The sequence below is a fragment of the Gobius niger genome, assembly GCF_951799975.1.
Source record: "Gobius niger genome assembly, chromosome: 8".
NCBI lineage: Eukaryota > Metazoa > Chordata > Actinopteri > Gobiiformes > Gobiidae > Gobius > Gobius niger.
Window position 1 is genome coordinate 37,963,854 of NC_136859.1, and position 16,593 is coordinate 37,980,446.

Sequence of the window (16,593 nt, forward strand, 5' to 3'; positions counted from 1 at the left end):
TCTGACCCTCAGCCTGAAGTAAAGCTCTGACCCACAGCCTGAAGTAAAGCTCTGACCCTCAGCCTGAAGTAAAGCTCTGACCCTCAGCCTGAAGTAAAGCTCTGACCCTCAGCCTGAAGTAAAGCTCTGACCCTCAGCCTGAAGTAAAGCTCTGACCCTCAGCCTGAAGTAAAGCTCTGACCCTCAGCCTGAAGTAAAGCTCTGACCCTCAGCCTGAAGTAAAGCTCTGACCCTCAGCCTGAAGTAAAGCTCTGACCCTCAGCCTGAAGTAAAGCTCTGACCCTCAGCCTGAAGTAAAGCTCTGACCCACAGCCTGAAGTAAAGCTCTGACCCTCAGCCTGAAGTAAAGCTCTGACCCTGAAGTAAAGCTCTGACCCACAGCCTGAAGTAAAGCTCTGACCCTGAAGTAAAGCTCTGACCCTCAGCCTGAAGTAAAGCTCTGACCCTGAAGTAAAGCTCTGACCCTCAGCCTGAAGTAAAGCTCTGACCCTCAGCCTGAAGTAAAGCTCTGACCCTGAAGTAAAGCTCTGACCCACAGCCTGAAGTAAAGCTCTGACCCACAGCCTGAAGTAAAGCTCTGACCCTGAAGTAAAGCTCTGACCCTCAGCCTGAAGTAAAGCTCTGACCCTGAAGTAAAGCTCTGACCCTCAGCCTGAAGTAAAGCTCTGACCCACAGCCTGAAGTAAAGCTCTGACCCTGAAGTAAAGCTCTGACCCTCAGCCTGAAGTAAAGCTCTGACCCACCGCGTGAAGTACAGCTCTGACCCACAGCCTGAAGTAAAGCTCTGACCCTCAGCCTGAAGTAAAGCTCTGACCCTCAGCCTGAAGTAAAGCTCTGACCCTGAAGTAAAGCTCTGACCCACAGCCTGAAGTAAAGCTCTGACCCACAGCCTGAAGTAAAGCTCTGACCCTGAAGTAAAGCTCTGACCCTCAGCCTGAAGTAAAGCTCTGACCCTCAGCCTGAAGTAAAGCTCTGACCCTCAGCCTGAAGTAAAGCTCTGACCCACAGCCTGAAGTAAAGCTCTGACCCACAGCCTGAAGTAAAGCTCTGACCCACAGCCTGAAGTAAAGCTCTGACCCTCAGCCTGAAGTAAAGTTCTGACCCTCAGCCTGAAGTAAAGCTCTGACCCACAGCCTGAAGTAAAGCTCTGACCCACAGCCTGAAGTAAAGCTGCCTCAGGAGAAACACTGCTGTGGGAAGTACGGTCCACTGAGCGCTATCCTCTTCCTCTTACTGCAGACTTTGTTTTATCATGATACAATATTTCTTTTATCTGTAGTCTGTTCATCACTGTTCACATGGTGTCTCCTGTCCCCCCCCCCCCCTCGGGAGTGCCTGTCTCGATCGAACGTAGGAACCTGGGTGAACGGAGGAACCTGCATTCTGGAACCTGAGGACTGGACGGTCTGTGATCTTGGCCTGTCTGCTGAGGGATCCTTCGGCCCTGGGTCTCTATAGCCTGTCCGTCCATGGGAGTGGATCTCTCCTTCTGTGGTTCTCCTCAAGGTTTCTCTTTTCTCCCCCTGTGTTTTGGAGTTTTTCCTCGTCGTGCTGGAGAGTCTAAGGACGGGGGACGCCCACGCCGCTCATCGCCACCTGCTGCCCACGCTTATTTGGACTTTATGTTTGCCTGGATACTTCATTCACCTGAACTTTACATTGTCATATTTACTGCTCTGTTTCATTGCCTTAATGTTCGGTGCAGCTCTGTGAGGGACCTCCTGTTGTGATATTGGGCTATACAAAATCATTGATTGATTGATTGATCATTTAAAGCCTCTCGGAAAAAAACTAACATTTTAAAAAGTAGAAAGACCGTGTTTTATTCATGAAACAAATTCACACATGCACCCTCCTCTGGATAATGTCGGGACATTTTCGAAAACTTCTGACATTGGCAGGGATTGTCTGGAGGTTTGAGGGGGTTATGTGTAGTGTTGCAAAGGGGCGGTAATTCCTGATAAATTTCCAGAAACTTACAATGGGAACTTTAGCTTAGAAATTTGGGGAATTTTCAAAAATAGGAATAAAATGCTTTAAAAATAATAATAATAATCTCCGCTACCCGCACCAGAGGGCACGGTGTCCAGTGAATTCATTCTCCCATTTCGTCTGGTCTTGAATGAGCCCAAATCGGTATAGAGCAAAGGAGTGTTTCAGCTCCAGAGCAAAGGAGTGTTTCAGCTCCAGAGCAAAGGAGTGTTTTTGGTGGGAGTGAGCAGTAAGTGCCAGCTCCAGAGCAAAGGAGTGTTTTTGGTGGGAGTGAGCAGTGAGTGCCAGCTCCAGAGCAAAGGAGTGTTTTTGGTGGGAGTGAGCCGTAAGTGCCAGCTCCAGAGCAAAGGAGTGTTTTTGGTGGGAGTGAGCAGTAAGTGCCAGCTCCAGAGCAAAGGAGTGTTTTTGGTGGGAGTGAGCCGTAAGTGCCAGCTCCAGAGCAAAGGAGTGTTTTTGGTGGGAGTGAGCAGTAAGTGCCAGCTCCAGAGCCTGGTGAACAGCGTGCACTCTGACAGCCTCCTCTGGCATCCCGAACCCAGCGCCGCGCTCACTTGTTTGGGTTGGCACCTGGTCCAGGGACCCCCGTGTTTGGAAACGCGGTGGGTTGTTCGTTCACAGTCCATTACCGCTGTGAGTGACGGGACAGCGCTCCAGCCGGTGCCAGACTTGTGTCGCTCGGAGGGGGAGGCTTACGGAGCTGATTGATGCAAGAGTAAAAAGCGTTTCAAAACTCCTGACGCCGTGTTTGATTGGACCGTGGTTCTTGTCAACTTGTCAAACCTTTTGTGGCAGTTTATTACAAAGATTGCGAGACCAAGTGGCAACAAAAATCAGTGTAGGAGTTTATTTGATTTGACCCATCTGAGTATTACATCGAGCTGCAAGATCAATCGTGATTTTTAGCTGTTCTGCAAACAACAAAACTCTCCAGTCCAAACTTGCTCTGAAATGCATGTGTATAAGAGGTCCCAAGAAGACTCCAACACATCACCGTTCTAGTGCATTTAGGGCCTGATTTACAAAGCGTTTGATCATGTGCAAAATGGATAGTGTAATCATTTGCACAGTTCTGATTGGTAAACAGGTGGAACATGTCCATAAAATATGTAAGTAACTAGAGCCATCTGCTTCTCCTGAGAGCTCCCACTTCACTGTGATTAGTTAAATCAGCCAGTCACTATCTCACAACATGGCAGGGACTGACCAATAGTAGCAGAGGGTAGGGAAAAGTGTATGTTTTTTGGAAGAAAGTTGGTTTAAACAGAAAAAGATAGGATCACATTATCATGATTGTCACAGAGGTCTGTGACCTGATCACGATTGGGTTTTATCGTCATATCGGCCGCAATCAAACTTCTATTTTTTAATGCAAGAAAGTGCAGTGTTTCCTGTAGTGTGTCCTGTTCTTTTTGTCAAGGTAATATTAATATTAATTTAATGAATATATAGATTATCATTTATTTCTAGCTGTTTTTAAGGGGTGTGGTTCTGGTTGTCCTTCCTGTTCATCACACCTGTGTAACCTAAGAGCAAGGTTGATTACAATGCCAATAACAGTAACACGTTTTGTTTTATTGTTTGCTGTCGTTGCGTTGTTAATATCGTTGTTAGTATCTATTTGGCCCAAACCAACTTTGGGTTTGGTTACAATCAATGAAGGCGGGAGCGGTTATAGATGGATTCTCGCGTGTTTGTGAGATTTCAACTTGCAGGCAAGGCACTTCCTCGTGCTGCTCATATTTATTGGAATGCTTATTTTGGTCATCTTTGTTCAAAGAGCACCCTCCATTTTGCTATTCTGAAACATTAAGCTATCCTCTGTATTTTAGTCCCTGGACAAGATGAGAGTTTTTTGTGTCTGGACCTCTGACAGGGAAATAAATTATTCAAATTGTGCGTCCTGTGTTCCGAGTGCGTTCAGCCTTATGTTTTTCCCGAGAATGCGTCGAGGCTCGTCGGTCTCCATATGGAATCGGCCTCTCCTCTCCGCTCCTCTGGGCTCTTGCTGAGAAAAGCACCGTGGCACTGTTTCTCACCATTAAGAAGCTTCCCTCCTGAATAGGCCCCTGCCAAACTATGCAGCGTCCCGCCGAGCCCTGAGATGAGGACACGGGCGTGCAGTCAAGCCTCGCAGTCTCCACTTCCTATCACTGACAGCACGCATCAATCTTACCGCCCTCAGCCACGGACCCTGCCAAGCACTGCTCCAGTGAGCAGAGGAGAAAAAGAACTCTTAAAGTCGAACAAAGACTGGCTTATCCTGCGTGTGTCTGCGAGTAAGACATCCATCCAGCGGGATCTAACCAGTGGTAATAAATCCATATCAGTGGAGAGGGACTTTTCATTCACTTGTTCATAAATTCACTTGAAGCAGATGCAACAACGGATTCGTTTTGCCGATACTGTGAATTTCCAGTCATCCACATCGACGAGAGCCCCAAAATAACCACTGATCCAATACATTATTCTTTATTTTGTTTCATTCGTGTTGCGAGCACTGATGATCTTAAGAGCTTTTTGAGTTGAGTTTTGTTTGGGTGGGCTTTGCTTTTTCAAACGACATCCACATCAAGTCTCCGACATTTTGCTCTTCTCATAAACAGTAGTTTCCTTTCTCTTCCAGTCCGGTCACTCTGATGCTCCTCCTCACGTCTAAACTTTGCACCAAAAGCCTCCAAACTTTTGAAAAGATCTTCTTGATCGTGCCACGCCTCCAGGTCACATCTCAAATATACTACATGGCAGATTCCCACAGGCAGGCACTCACTTTCTATGTATCTGGGTAATAATTGAGTTAGCGGTGTCATGTCCAAATGATTCCATGGTCAGTCACAGCATGCGTCGGCCGCAAAGAATTCACTGGAGGAAATGTCTGTGTTCGTCGCTGTGTTCTTGTCTTGAAGAGAACGAAAAAGTAAAGTAGCACCAAGATTTTGGAAATAGCGAGAGAGGAAGGACCGCGACCTCCAAAGATCGCACTCTGAAGTCACATGTCACTCACATGCTGTGCCAATCCTATCAGTCAGCACTATTTTGCGACAATGTTTCTACGACGTGTTTTTTTTTTTCAATCCAGAAAAAATCATTCATCACCACTGTGGCAGTACGAAAACAACTGCAGTGACGTTTATTCGCTCTCACCTGCTCAGTGGCACAAATCAGGCTGTGAATGAGGAGGTGTGGACTGTTGGCTGGACGCGATCGTTTTCACTTGGCTCCCGGGGGACTTTCTCTCTCTCTTCCCCTTCCTCTCCTCTGATTGGACACCGCGGCACAGTCGGACGGTGCTCACGGCTCTGTTTGTTCAGGTGGAGATTTGGCCGATACCGGACCATCAGCTCTTTACGAAACCATGAGGGAAACTTACTTCAAGGCAGCGCTTCTGGAATCTCTTAAGTGTGCTATGATTTGGAATAAGAGTTTCATATCGCGGTTCATTAAGGCATCTTTCAATTGGTATTCCATGTTTTTCATTTTAAAAATATACCGTATTCCGAACATGTTTTGCAGCTTTCTTTTGAACTTTTGGCTCTAGTTCCTGACATCGTCTCATTCTGACCACTATACAAGCCCAGTCCACCCTTTATTTGGTACTTCATTCATTTTAATTAGAGATCATTACTCATGTATTAGTAATGCATTCAAGTTCAGATTTGTTTTGCCGTGCACACTGGTTTAGTCCTGATTTGATCTTGACCTGGGCCTGGTGGTACATGAACGGCCAACAATGTTATGTGGTGGTTCTTGATAAGTAAAGACCAACACAAAGTTTCCATAGTTTTTTGCGCAGAGTAAGCAAGCGAGCTGCAGCATTTTGGACTGACTGCAAACGATTTAAGGAAACCTGGTCTATACCCACATAAAGAGAAGACAGTGAACAGCCCAGCCCAAATTCTATCAGAGACGTAAAGACCACCTATTTTGAGCCACTCTCACATGGCCAAATTAGACAGTAACTCCAATAACTTCAGGGTAAATTTAGGAGCACACAGAGAACAAAAGCACATCAATATACCTTTAAATGGTGCTCCTGAAGAATTACTTCATAGCAGACGCTCCAAATTCACAAGAGTGATAGCCTTACTGGTAACCACCATCCATCCATCCATCCATCCATCCATCCATCCATCCATTTTCTTCCACTTTTCCGTTTCCGGGTCATGGGGCAGCCGTTGGAGCAGCCCAAGGGCCTTTCCGAAACCGTTCCCTCCTCCCTTCCACTACACCCTTCCACTCAGGCCTCAGTGAGAGCACCTTCAGAGGTTCACTCATCTGAGAAATTCGAGCTGTGACTTTCAGATACACCCCCCCTCACCCCCACCGACTGCACAGCCAATAATGTTGCAAAAATCACAAGCTCGACTCATCATACTTTTAAATGAAAAGGAATGTTCCCTTATTTCTAATATTTTGCATTTACATTATATAATTTAGCTTCTTTAAACTCACAAGTGTGAACTTTTCCTCTTCCAATAAAATCATATTAAGTCTCACAGCCGCTTTCTTTTTCATTAATAAATGTCTATATGATGATAAAGTTGTTCAAATCAATACTTAGGTGCTCCTAAATAAACACGGAACTGAGGTTGTTTGGTGCGTGTTGCTCAGGGGACTGCTCTCTGGTGTAACACACACCTGTTAAGCATGCATCCATGCCAGGGGGTAGAAGGAGGGAGGAGGGAGCGGTTTCGGAAAGGCCCCTAATCACTCATAAGGGGCTTCTGAACCACTCTTTGTCTGATATGTCACCTAGGACCTGTTTGCCATGGGAGACCCTACCAGGGGCACGAAGCCCCCGACAACAGAGCTCCCAGGATCATTCAGGCACTGAAACCCCTCCACCATGTTAAGGTAGCGCTTCCAGGAGCCCACCATGTGTGTAAAATTTCGGAACTCTAAGTCAGAGTTGGAGCTGTAAGCTTCTCAATCTCTTGGGGTTATATTTTATTACTATTGAGCACTTATAATGGAAGGAATATTTTCACAAAAGTAACAACAAACCTTCCAAAAAATGATCAAGTCATCCCCTACAGCAAAAAGGACGCCCTTGTTATTAAGAAAAGAGCGACATGTGCATCATCTGACTGTTTTACTGACTCGCTGGCTAATAGAAGTACTATACTGTCCTGTGCTCTCATTTTGTCACGAGTTCAACCTTTTGCCCTTTGTTATAGCACACAACAGTGACATGAGCGGAACATCCATCCCTCCTGGTGTTATCTTTACGTCCCTCATGACCTCCTTGAGACTGTTCAGCTGCAGCCACGCGACCTGCACATCCTGAACAAACACATCCGAACCAGCAGACCCAACCCCCCCTCCCCCACGCACAAGTCCTGGGCTCGTCCTGACGCAGGAACCCAATGTCGTATCAGAGATTTATGATGGAACGCAAGTCAGACAAAGAAGGGTCCTGAAGGTGAGGAGGAGAAGTCGTATTTCAACACTGAGTCCATGCCAAAAAGAAGGTGGAGGTTATCTAGACCAAACACAAGGCGCACAATGAGTGGCAAGATAATAGATCATAAAAATGTAAGCTCATCCCTCTGAGACAGTATATTTAAACCAGGAACTAACAATACCTACTGCAATTCATGTCAGGTCGTTTTCACACTTGTTATGTGGACCCGAGACCACTCTAGTTTCAACCGTATACACTTAAAAGTCTCATCATCAGCCACATTGCAACTATCAGCTGTTCACCGAACGTATTCCCAGGTCAAAGGGCATCACGTCATGGTCATCTCTCCTTCGTGCTGAAATGGAGGCTGATGAGCGAGACTGAGGAGAGATGCACTTAAGTCGGCACATGGAGACGAGGCGGAGAGATGTACCGATGAAATAAAGTTGATTCATTTTGCCTCATCAGAGCAGTAATACAGACACCCTGTCATGTCGCTTGTGTACATTAAGTTCGGCTCAAGGTCAGCCTTCACACCACACCCGCATCGCCCCAGTGTTTAGTTTGGCTCAAAGTCCTGCGGTTGGATTCACTCTGACCCAAAACCTCCAAAAACTAGCAGGTCAGTTGTAATATTGTGACCCTGAAAAGTGACCCTGAGAGTTGGGAAACACGCTTCTAAATTCATCCCCCTGAAGCATTGGGATGTAAGAATGTGTTAGGAAATGACTTTGGAGCCAACAATTCAAACTCTACAAACAGGGAGCACAATTAACGAGATCAAAAAATAAGGTAAAGGGCCTTTAAGTCTGCTTTGAACCCTGTGTGTAGGAACTTTCAAACATTTCTTAAGTGTTGTGCCTAAATCGTGGGGTTCGGATTTAGGTTCAACGGTGCAACCAACCAACCAACCAACCAACCAACCAACCAACCAACCAACCAACCAACCAGCCGTCTAGAGCCTGCTCCTGTCCAGCGCAGCAGTCGGTGTGGTGAGACGGCCCAGCTTCATTACCTCGTGTCGAATGTGGCCGCGGACAGGCTGAACGGAAGATTAATGGCTGCCGTAGCTGCATATAGACGTGGGACAGGAGCAGGGCTGCTATTAGTGGCTCTCGTGATGCTGGGTTCGGATAAACACAATCAACGGACCTGTCAACAACACGGGCCGCGTCCCGTTCCTCCAGCCTCCGCCTCCGTCGCCAACTCGGCCCGAAGATCCAGTCGGAATAGTACAACAAGGCTAGCATCAGTCTGTCTGCCATGAGCCACTAGCAAACACGCACATGAAGCTCCCAAAAGACACAAATGCCAAAAATGTGTGCATATTTCTGAAGGTTTGCAAAGATTTCACTAAACAGAGGAATGAGGGGAAGTGTTAAGCAAATTGGACACAACAAGAAACATCTAAGCAAAAAACGGACCAGAGTTTTGTATTTGACAAACTTATGCACCAAAAAATAGTCGAGCAATGTCGTATATATAATTCTTTGTAAAGTCCTCCCTCTCAGCAACTAATCCGAGTCTAGTATCCTACCGTATCCTAACATATCCTAATGTATCCTAACGTATCCTAACGTGTCAACCAATTACCTCTTCCTTAGCCTGTCAGGTCCAATCAGGAGGGCGAGGGAGGATTTTTTTTTACGTTGAAAATTCTGTTTCTGCTCTCCTCACTTTGTAAACTAAGAAGGGCTTTTTGGTTAAAGAGGGGAGGAATATGATTGTTTACTTTAAAACTTCACTACAGACGATTACTTTAAACTGCGAAAGGCCCACAACCGCAGTCCAGTTGACAACTTTGACAAACTTTTCAGACAATTTTAAAAAAATGTTATTATTATTTAGATTGTTAAAAACAGCAATTTTAATTAAACGGACTGGGCAGGAACTAAAATCAAAAGCATACTGAAGTCCAAGCCTTTGTTAGTTTGGAGTCTGTAGGAGCTACAGAAGTGGAGATGTTGCTGCAAGAGTGGCATAAAAACAATTTACAAAAAACTGGGCCGAGATGCGCCCGTACATCCCTGCGGACTTTGGCGGCTTGCATCTCCCACAAAAGAAATGATCATATTTGAACTACAGAGAGTTGTCGGGGGGATTCCGTGCATCACGTGGATACCAAATGTGTAAGTGTTTGTGAATGGATTAGTGTGGGAAACCCAGCGGAGCGCGGCCATGTTGGAGCAATTTCAGACACAATCTGAAATGTATACAATAAACATGGTAATGGGAGAGTTTGGTCTGTTTTTTACTATTTCATGGGCGATTACTGGCTAAAAGTCTCTAAAGTGACCAACTGTGTGAAAATATAATTGTTTTCACTTCCGCATTACAGCAAAAACAGTCTGCATTTTCTTGTTTTCACTGATTGTCTCTTTTATGACCAAATCCAGGAGCACCTCTGCTCTGTCTCAGCCTCACCTCACGCTGCAGGGTCATGTACGGTGGCCTGGAAAGGCCACATGTCATTTCCTCGGTTTTATTGGAGATAAATATGAGGTGCTGCCTGTCACAGGACTCAGCCGGCCACTATGAGCATTTGTACTTTGTATAGTAGTCAAGTTTTTGAAGATCTCGACTTCACTATTGTAGTATTTATGTTGAAAACGTTTTACTGTTATTCCATGACATTTGAAAGTTGAATATAATACTTTCTACTCATCTGCATTTCAATAAAGGCTCCAAAGTGCACTAATCTTTGTTACTGATCACCTTTGCTCCCAACCAGATAAAAAATGCTTATACATTTTACTGAGTGTATTGCTAAACGTTATAGCTTTTTTCTGTTTCCCTCTTAAGCCATCAGAGGGAGCAAATGTTCATCCTCTTCTCCTTCAAAAACACTTTATAACCGCCACTACTACTATCCCGTACAAGGGGCGGCGGGTCAGCGGTTGTTACGGCGCTTTAGTGCAGCTAAAAGCATCCGGGAGTGCGCTGTGGTTCGGGAGAGTGACCCCTGCTGACCAGAGTGTGGAGTGAGGGCCGGGCCCGCGGTCAGGACCTGGCCCGCGCCGCTCCGTAACGAGGGGAAAACCGTGCATCCCCGAAAGCGGCACCACACAATTATCCTGCAGCCCGCAACGCGTCGTAATCCCAACCCCAGCGGGAGGAAACGAACAGGCAAGCGGAAAAAACGGTTCGGGGAGACCTAAAAAATCACTCTGCTGCTGCGTAAAAAAGAAAGAGTCCAGAGGCATAAAGTGAGAGGTTATGTGATACCGGCGTGGGTGGTGTCTCTATGCATCAGCAGCAGCACACTGTGAGGACACACGGGATCCAGGGTTTTATTGAGCTCCGTCTGAAGTGATGTGTTTGGAAAAGCTGAAGCACCTTCATTTGTGTCATTTTGAGTACGCATTCAACAAAACAAGCAGCAACTCCCCTCTCTCTTGGTGCAGTTGTGTTTTTAGCATGTTTCTGTGCACTGCATTTGTAGTTTCTGTGTTCCACACTGTTTCACTGGATACTTCTGCACATCTTTGCTGTGTTTTTGTGCGGTTCAGTGGATTTTTTCCTGCAGAGAGTCCGTACTAGCTATGAAGGACCCAGCTACTTTATAAAACACACATTTGTTCTTGTGAAACACTTAAGAGGCACCAAGAGCCCCCCACACCTGCAGCACAGTGGAGGTGCAACAGGAAACAAGGAAGGGACGAATTAGGAGGTATCTGGGCAAGACTCACAGCTAAGCCACACATGCCTTCTATCCCTATTGTTCTGGCTAATGTTCGTTCACTGGAGAATGAGACGGATTATATTGGTCTGCAAAGCTCTTCCCAGAAGATGGTGAAAGACTGTTGTGGAGCGGAGGGAGCTGCGCAGGAGGAAGAGGAAGGAGGTGGTGGAGCAGACCAGTGCAGGACACCACGCTCTGAAGCAGGGACAAACCCAGGAGGTGGTGCACCGTTTCAGAGGAGACTGAAGGCAGTGCTCTCCAAAAACACGCTCAGGTCGCCCACAATGGCAGCGCTCTCCGGACCATGTTTTCTCTGTGTCTGGATGGGATGCACCTGGAGGAAACCCCGACCCATGGATCTGAAGATGTGGCCCTGGGCGCGGCTACTAAGTTAGTTTATTATCTCCAAATGGACATTTGTTTTCACAGTTGCAAGAAGAAAACACACAAAAATGAATTGCAAACTGAAATGTAACCTCACATTGATAATAAAATACACCTGTATGAACCTGGTCTCCCTGAGGCATTGGGCGAAGGATGGGTCAAATTAGTGCTGGGCAATTAATCAAAATCTCAATCTCTTCTCAGTAATCATCATGGGACTTTATAATTGTCAGGTTTATAGCTACTTGGAGTTCATGAGACGTGTGTGTGTTAAATGATACTGGAGGAAAACATTTGTTTTGTTTAGAGGACTGATGCATGACTTTTTTTTCTTTTTGTAGGGCAACATTCTTTTGGCCCCTTGAAAATATATGTTTTAAAGTAGTCATTTGTAAAAGACCCAGCCTGATGTATGAACTTTGCATCACTTCATGATTTGCTGATGTTGTGTATGGTCAACATCAGTCACATAATTTAGTCACGTATTGACTATGTGACAAATAGTCACATATTGACAAATAGTCATAAAGACATAAAGGGGTTTACCTTTGTTGTCACATATTGACTCTGAAGGACGGCTATGGCAGTAAAAAAAATACCTTCATCGTCACATTTTGATAGCCTGGGAGTACCCATGCTGCTGTTTGAGTCGAGTCATTTCGAACTTCACAGCAGCCTGGGGACCATGGCCGAAATCTTCACATGGATTTGGGGACCAATCACAGAGCAAGGAGGGACAGCAAGTCGATGACGCGCTATTCGACATACGGAAGTATCATCGGATACAATGATACGATTGGCTATGGCTACGTGCAGACACATGATAGACATTAAGTTAAATTAACTCAAAAAATCAAAATTGATCAATAAGACTTTTTTTTTTTTCTTTTAGGTCAATTGCAGAGAAAAATGTCCCCTCAGGGAGAGTGGGAGTAATAAAGGACAAACATGTATAAAGCATAAAAGGAACAAATACTGGATACACCTGTAGCCGCTTCAGTCAAAGTGATGCAGGTTCTGGAAAAGCACCATTTGACTGGTTTTCTGCGGTGACCATGAAGACTGACCAGGGCTCCCGACACCGTCCCGAAAACCATTTGGCATCGCCCCGAAATGGATGTCAACCGTCAACCGTCTCGCTCTTTTATAGGGAAGAGGGGGCATTCACACTCGCTTACATAAATATTAGGGCTGCAACCATCGATTATTTACATCGATTTGTCGAGTAATCAGATATGTATTGTATTTATATTGAAAAACTACATTTCATGACTTTAGAGCAGATTATAAAAGGAGAAAAAAAATGTTTAAACAAAGGATCTTTCTGCTAGAAACAACATCATTTATTCTTAATTTCTTATCAGTTTGTCCCAAAAGCAGCAGCATGTGACTCTCATTAAGAGACGCCTGTCCTTATGTCCATGATGAGGAGACAGAGCAGCTTCAGAGTGTCTTATATTATTCAGTACTTTTGCTCTTATTCAGGTGAAGTAGGTCCTGACTGGAGACAGAATCTTGAAATGTTCTGCTGAAGCTCAGGTGATTCATTTCTTTCCCAGGATCTTCAACCAGAGGTAAATCATCACTGATGCAGTTGTCAGTATAGTTGTGGCGGTAGCGGAGCGGGGGGGGGGCGTGTCCTTTCGCCTCGTTCGCCCCCGTCCTGTCTTCGCCTCTCGTTGCGGAGTTTCTTCTTGTTTGAGCCGTGTTTTGATGATTACAACAGCCTGGTTCTCTGCTCCGCTACCTGGCTCTGCCCGGCTACGAGGTTTAGCACAGTGAGCTCCGCTCTGATATTTACAACCACAGAGCTGCTCTTCAGAAGCGGCCGTGCGGAAACAAGTGCTGCTTAAAGTTCCGGGCGCGTAGGCGGCCCCGTTTCATACGGTTTTAATCAGAAATATTAATAAAGTGAATCATTGAAGCAGGAAAATAATATTCAAAGCATTTTACTAATCGATTTAATCAATGAATCATTGCAGCCCTAATAAATATACATATGAAAAAATGGTTAAAGGCCTTTCGTCCCGAGACCGTCCCGGGTAGAATTTCATCTCGTCCCGTGCATTTTTTTTTCCGTCCCCAGGACGACGGGACTATGTTAGTCTCGAGCCCTGCTGACTTACTCCTTCATCAAATATTTGTAACATTATTGTGAGCAGTTTGAAGACTAAAATAATTGTCATGGTAAACTAGAGATTAAGGCTGACTGTGCTGTCCCTCACCAATAAAGCCTTTCTGTCTTTCACACAAATGATTCTAGCATATCCCAGATGACACTAGAGTCAAAGTGACAGCTCTCAGAGTGACCTGTGTGTGTCCCGGGCCGTGTTCTCCGGACGCCGCGGAGCTGGTATATGGCAGATGTCAGCGGGCTGCAGCTCTCCCTTTAAATACACCACTCATGTTTTGCCAGGGCCTAACATCAACACAGAGCGGACTCGGATCCGGAGCTGTGCGGAGCAGACGGCGGGCAAGACTGATGTGCCACTGACACAAATAAACAGCCCTCGGCACCGCAGAGAAATGAGTGAGTTCCGTTCGGCATCTGGCACGTGCATCACGGGGCCAGCTGCAGGATTCACCATCACAGCAAAGTCTTATTCAGGGCTTTTGCATCAACTATTTTGCCCGCGGGTCACTGTGGCTGCTCTTTCTCAAATGCTACGAGACCATTTGTTAAACCACTTTTTTCCCCATATCATTTTAGAATAAAGGCATATGTTGGGTCATGGAGTCAGGTCTTGACTCCAAGACCTGATGCAATTTCCTCTAATTTTTCATGCGTCTGAGCAAACACACAAACATTCGCAACATTCGCCTGTGGCCACACCAGTATGACCCACCCCTTTTTCTGATTTTCTTTCATTCAGATGATTTCCTGTAGTTTAATTTTAAAACAATATTTAGATCTATTCTTTTGCAAGACCAATATTAATAACTCAATCCAACTGCAATCCAAAACAATATCATGTCTCCGTTGAGTCAATGTATAAAGCAAGTTCTGACTAGGCAACGATGAAAGGCATTTGTGTTTAGCAGTTCATGTTTCAGTCTTCAGTTCAAATGTTCAGTTGCTCGAAGTTCAACTTTTTTGGTTTGAAATTGCAGTTCTTATACTTGGTCACGATAGGCATTTGAAAAAACTTTTTTCTGGTAGGTTTTCGCAGCTGATGAAAGAAAGTGTATCCTGGAGTGTCGTAGAAGCCACTGGGATGGAAAGTAAAGGTGCCATGCTAACCACTAACATAACTACTAACTAACATAATGCACCTTTAAGCACACTTATTAGATTGATTGATCAGATTAGGTTTTTTCTGCAAACTTCTAAATGGTTAGATCGATGTTTAGAAGTTGTCTTGGAATTACTTTATCAGACAATTAGAAATCTACCAGCATTTGGGTCGTTGGCTTGTGTTTATGTCCATCCCTTTTTCATTTCATCCCTGCTCTTTGTAAGACCGGACGGGCCTGGGTTGGGGCTGTGGGGCTCTGGGGACCGCAGCCTCTCACATGTGCACTGCTCCAGCTGCAGGAGAACAGAAATGATGACTTCCTCTGGAGGAGCGTGATTTGTGAACTATCCCGTCTCTCTCCTCCCACAGAGAGGAGACATGGCTTCTAAATCAGCACTCTGCACACATGCATCAGCAGCGGCTTTGAAGGCGCTCCCCGTGAGGAGGACAGTGACGGCTCAGTGTGGATCTGGGGCTCAAGGGTTCATGGGTGACACTCAACAGTTTAAATTATTTATATTTAGTTCCTCCTGCACGAGGCTGGTATTGTTAAGAAGTACTTTTGTGGTTAAAATACCTACAGAAAATGGATCTTTTTCCTTGCGCTGTTGCCGTGTTGTGGTCATTGTTTTTTAGTCACTTTCTTGTGGGGTCTTTGTCACATTTTCCCCCACTTTTTCAGCATATTTTGTCACACTTTGGTTTACTTTTTTGTGGCTTATATTTGTCTTGTTTTTCTTTTAGATTTGGGTAAAGCCAACCAGGATAAAATGTGCTTGGTTCAGGTGAGGGTTAACGTATGGATGCAGAAAGCAGACGGCACGGTTAATTAAAGGGATGAAGGGATGATCAGAGGATGAGGAGAGCAGCTGCTTTTGGGAAAAGTCATGATCACAATGGCACTTCTGCCTGAAATTAATTTGTTGAAATACTAATACTCTTTCAAAAGGAACGGACTAAAACTTGAGTTTTCATCAATTCAAACTTTTAGAACATTTACAAATCATTCATTCAGTTTTGTGCCAAAGACCAAGACTAAAACTCTGAGAGAAACAGCACAGACTGTCAGTCAGTGTCTCCGCGCTGATTAGAAGAGTAAAAGTGTCAGCTATAACAACGTTATGTAGAAGAGTAGACTTGTAAGACTGAAGGACTCCTGGACAAAACTATATCAGAAGTGCCCAAAGCAGAGCGGACAGGTGAAACTCACAGTTACCTGGGCAGAGGGCTCTTAACCAGATATGTAATTATTAACAGTTAACTGGTTAATCATGAACATCGCATTGGCAATGAAACAATGCGAAAAGTAATGCCCAAAGTCAGAAAAGACTCCAGTGGCCTCTATGATACCAATAAGGATGAGTATCATTAAGGATTTATCGATATATACTTTGTGCAGTACAGAGTCTGTAGTGGAGGGCATTACCGTGAGCGAAGCGGTGGACCCAGTAGTAGCAGAAGTCCACTCCCAGCAGACAGGCCCACCAGGTCCAGGGCGAGTCCCAGGGCAGCGTCATGAAGCTGAAGTTTTCCCACACATACATGTAGGTCGACAGCTCTAACCCCCGGAACAACAGCCTGGAACACACCAAAGATAATCATTATAATAATAAAAACAATGAGGTAACCTTTGGCGGGCTCACAACTCATTTAGATTTAACTTATTCTTGTTGTTGTTCTAAAGGTCAACATATCCAACCTGGGACCGTTGTGTGTGTGGCAAAACTGAGCAGTGTGTGTAAATCGGGTCATGACCCAGAAGGTGTCAGCTTAGACCCAGGAGACTTCTCAAAAGGCCAGAGCAAAAAGATGGGTTTTCAACAACGACTTAAAAACATGAATAGACTGGGCTTACGGCAGGTTATCCCGGTGGGTTATCTCCAGTTATTCCCTCTGCA

General features: G+C 45.2%; 1 protein-coding gene across 1 annotated transcript in view; it reads right to left on the reverse strand.

Moving 5' to 3' along the window:
- agmo (alkylglycerol monooxygenase) overlaps positions 1-16,593 on the reverse strand; it is a gene marked incomplete at its 5' end in the record, with an annotated part of 79,821 nt that overhangs the window by 48,990 nt on the left and 14,238 nt on the right. The window contains one exon of the mRNA XM_079561578.1: positions 16,122-16,273. Within this exon, the coding sequence (XP_079417704.1) occupies positions 16,122-16,273 (152 nt within the window). The remainder of the gene's footprint in view (positions 1-16,121; positions 16,274-16,593) is intronic.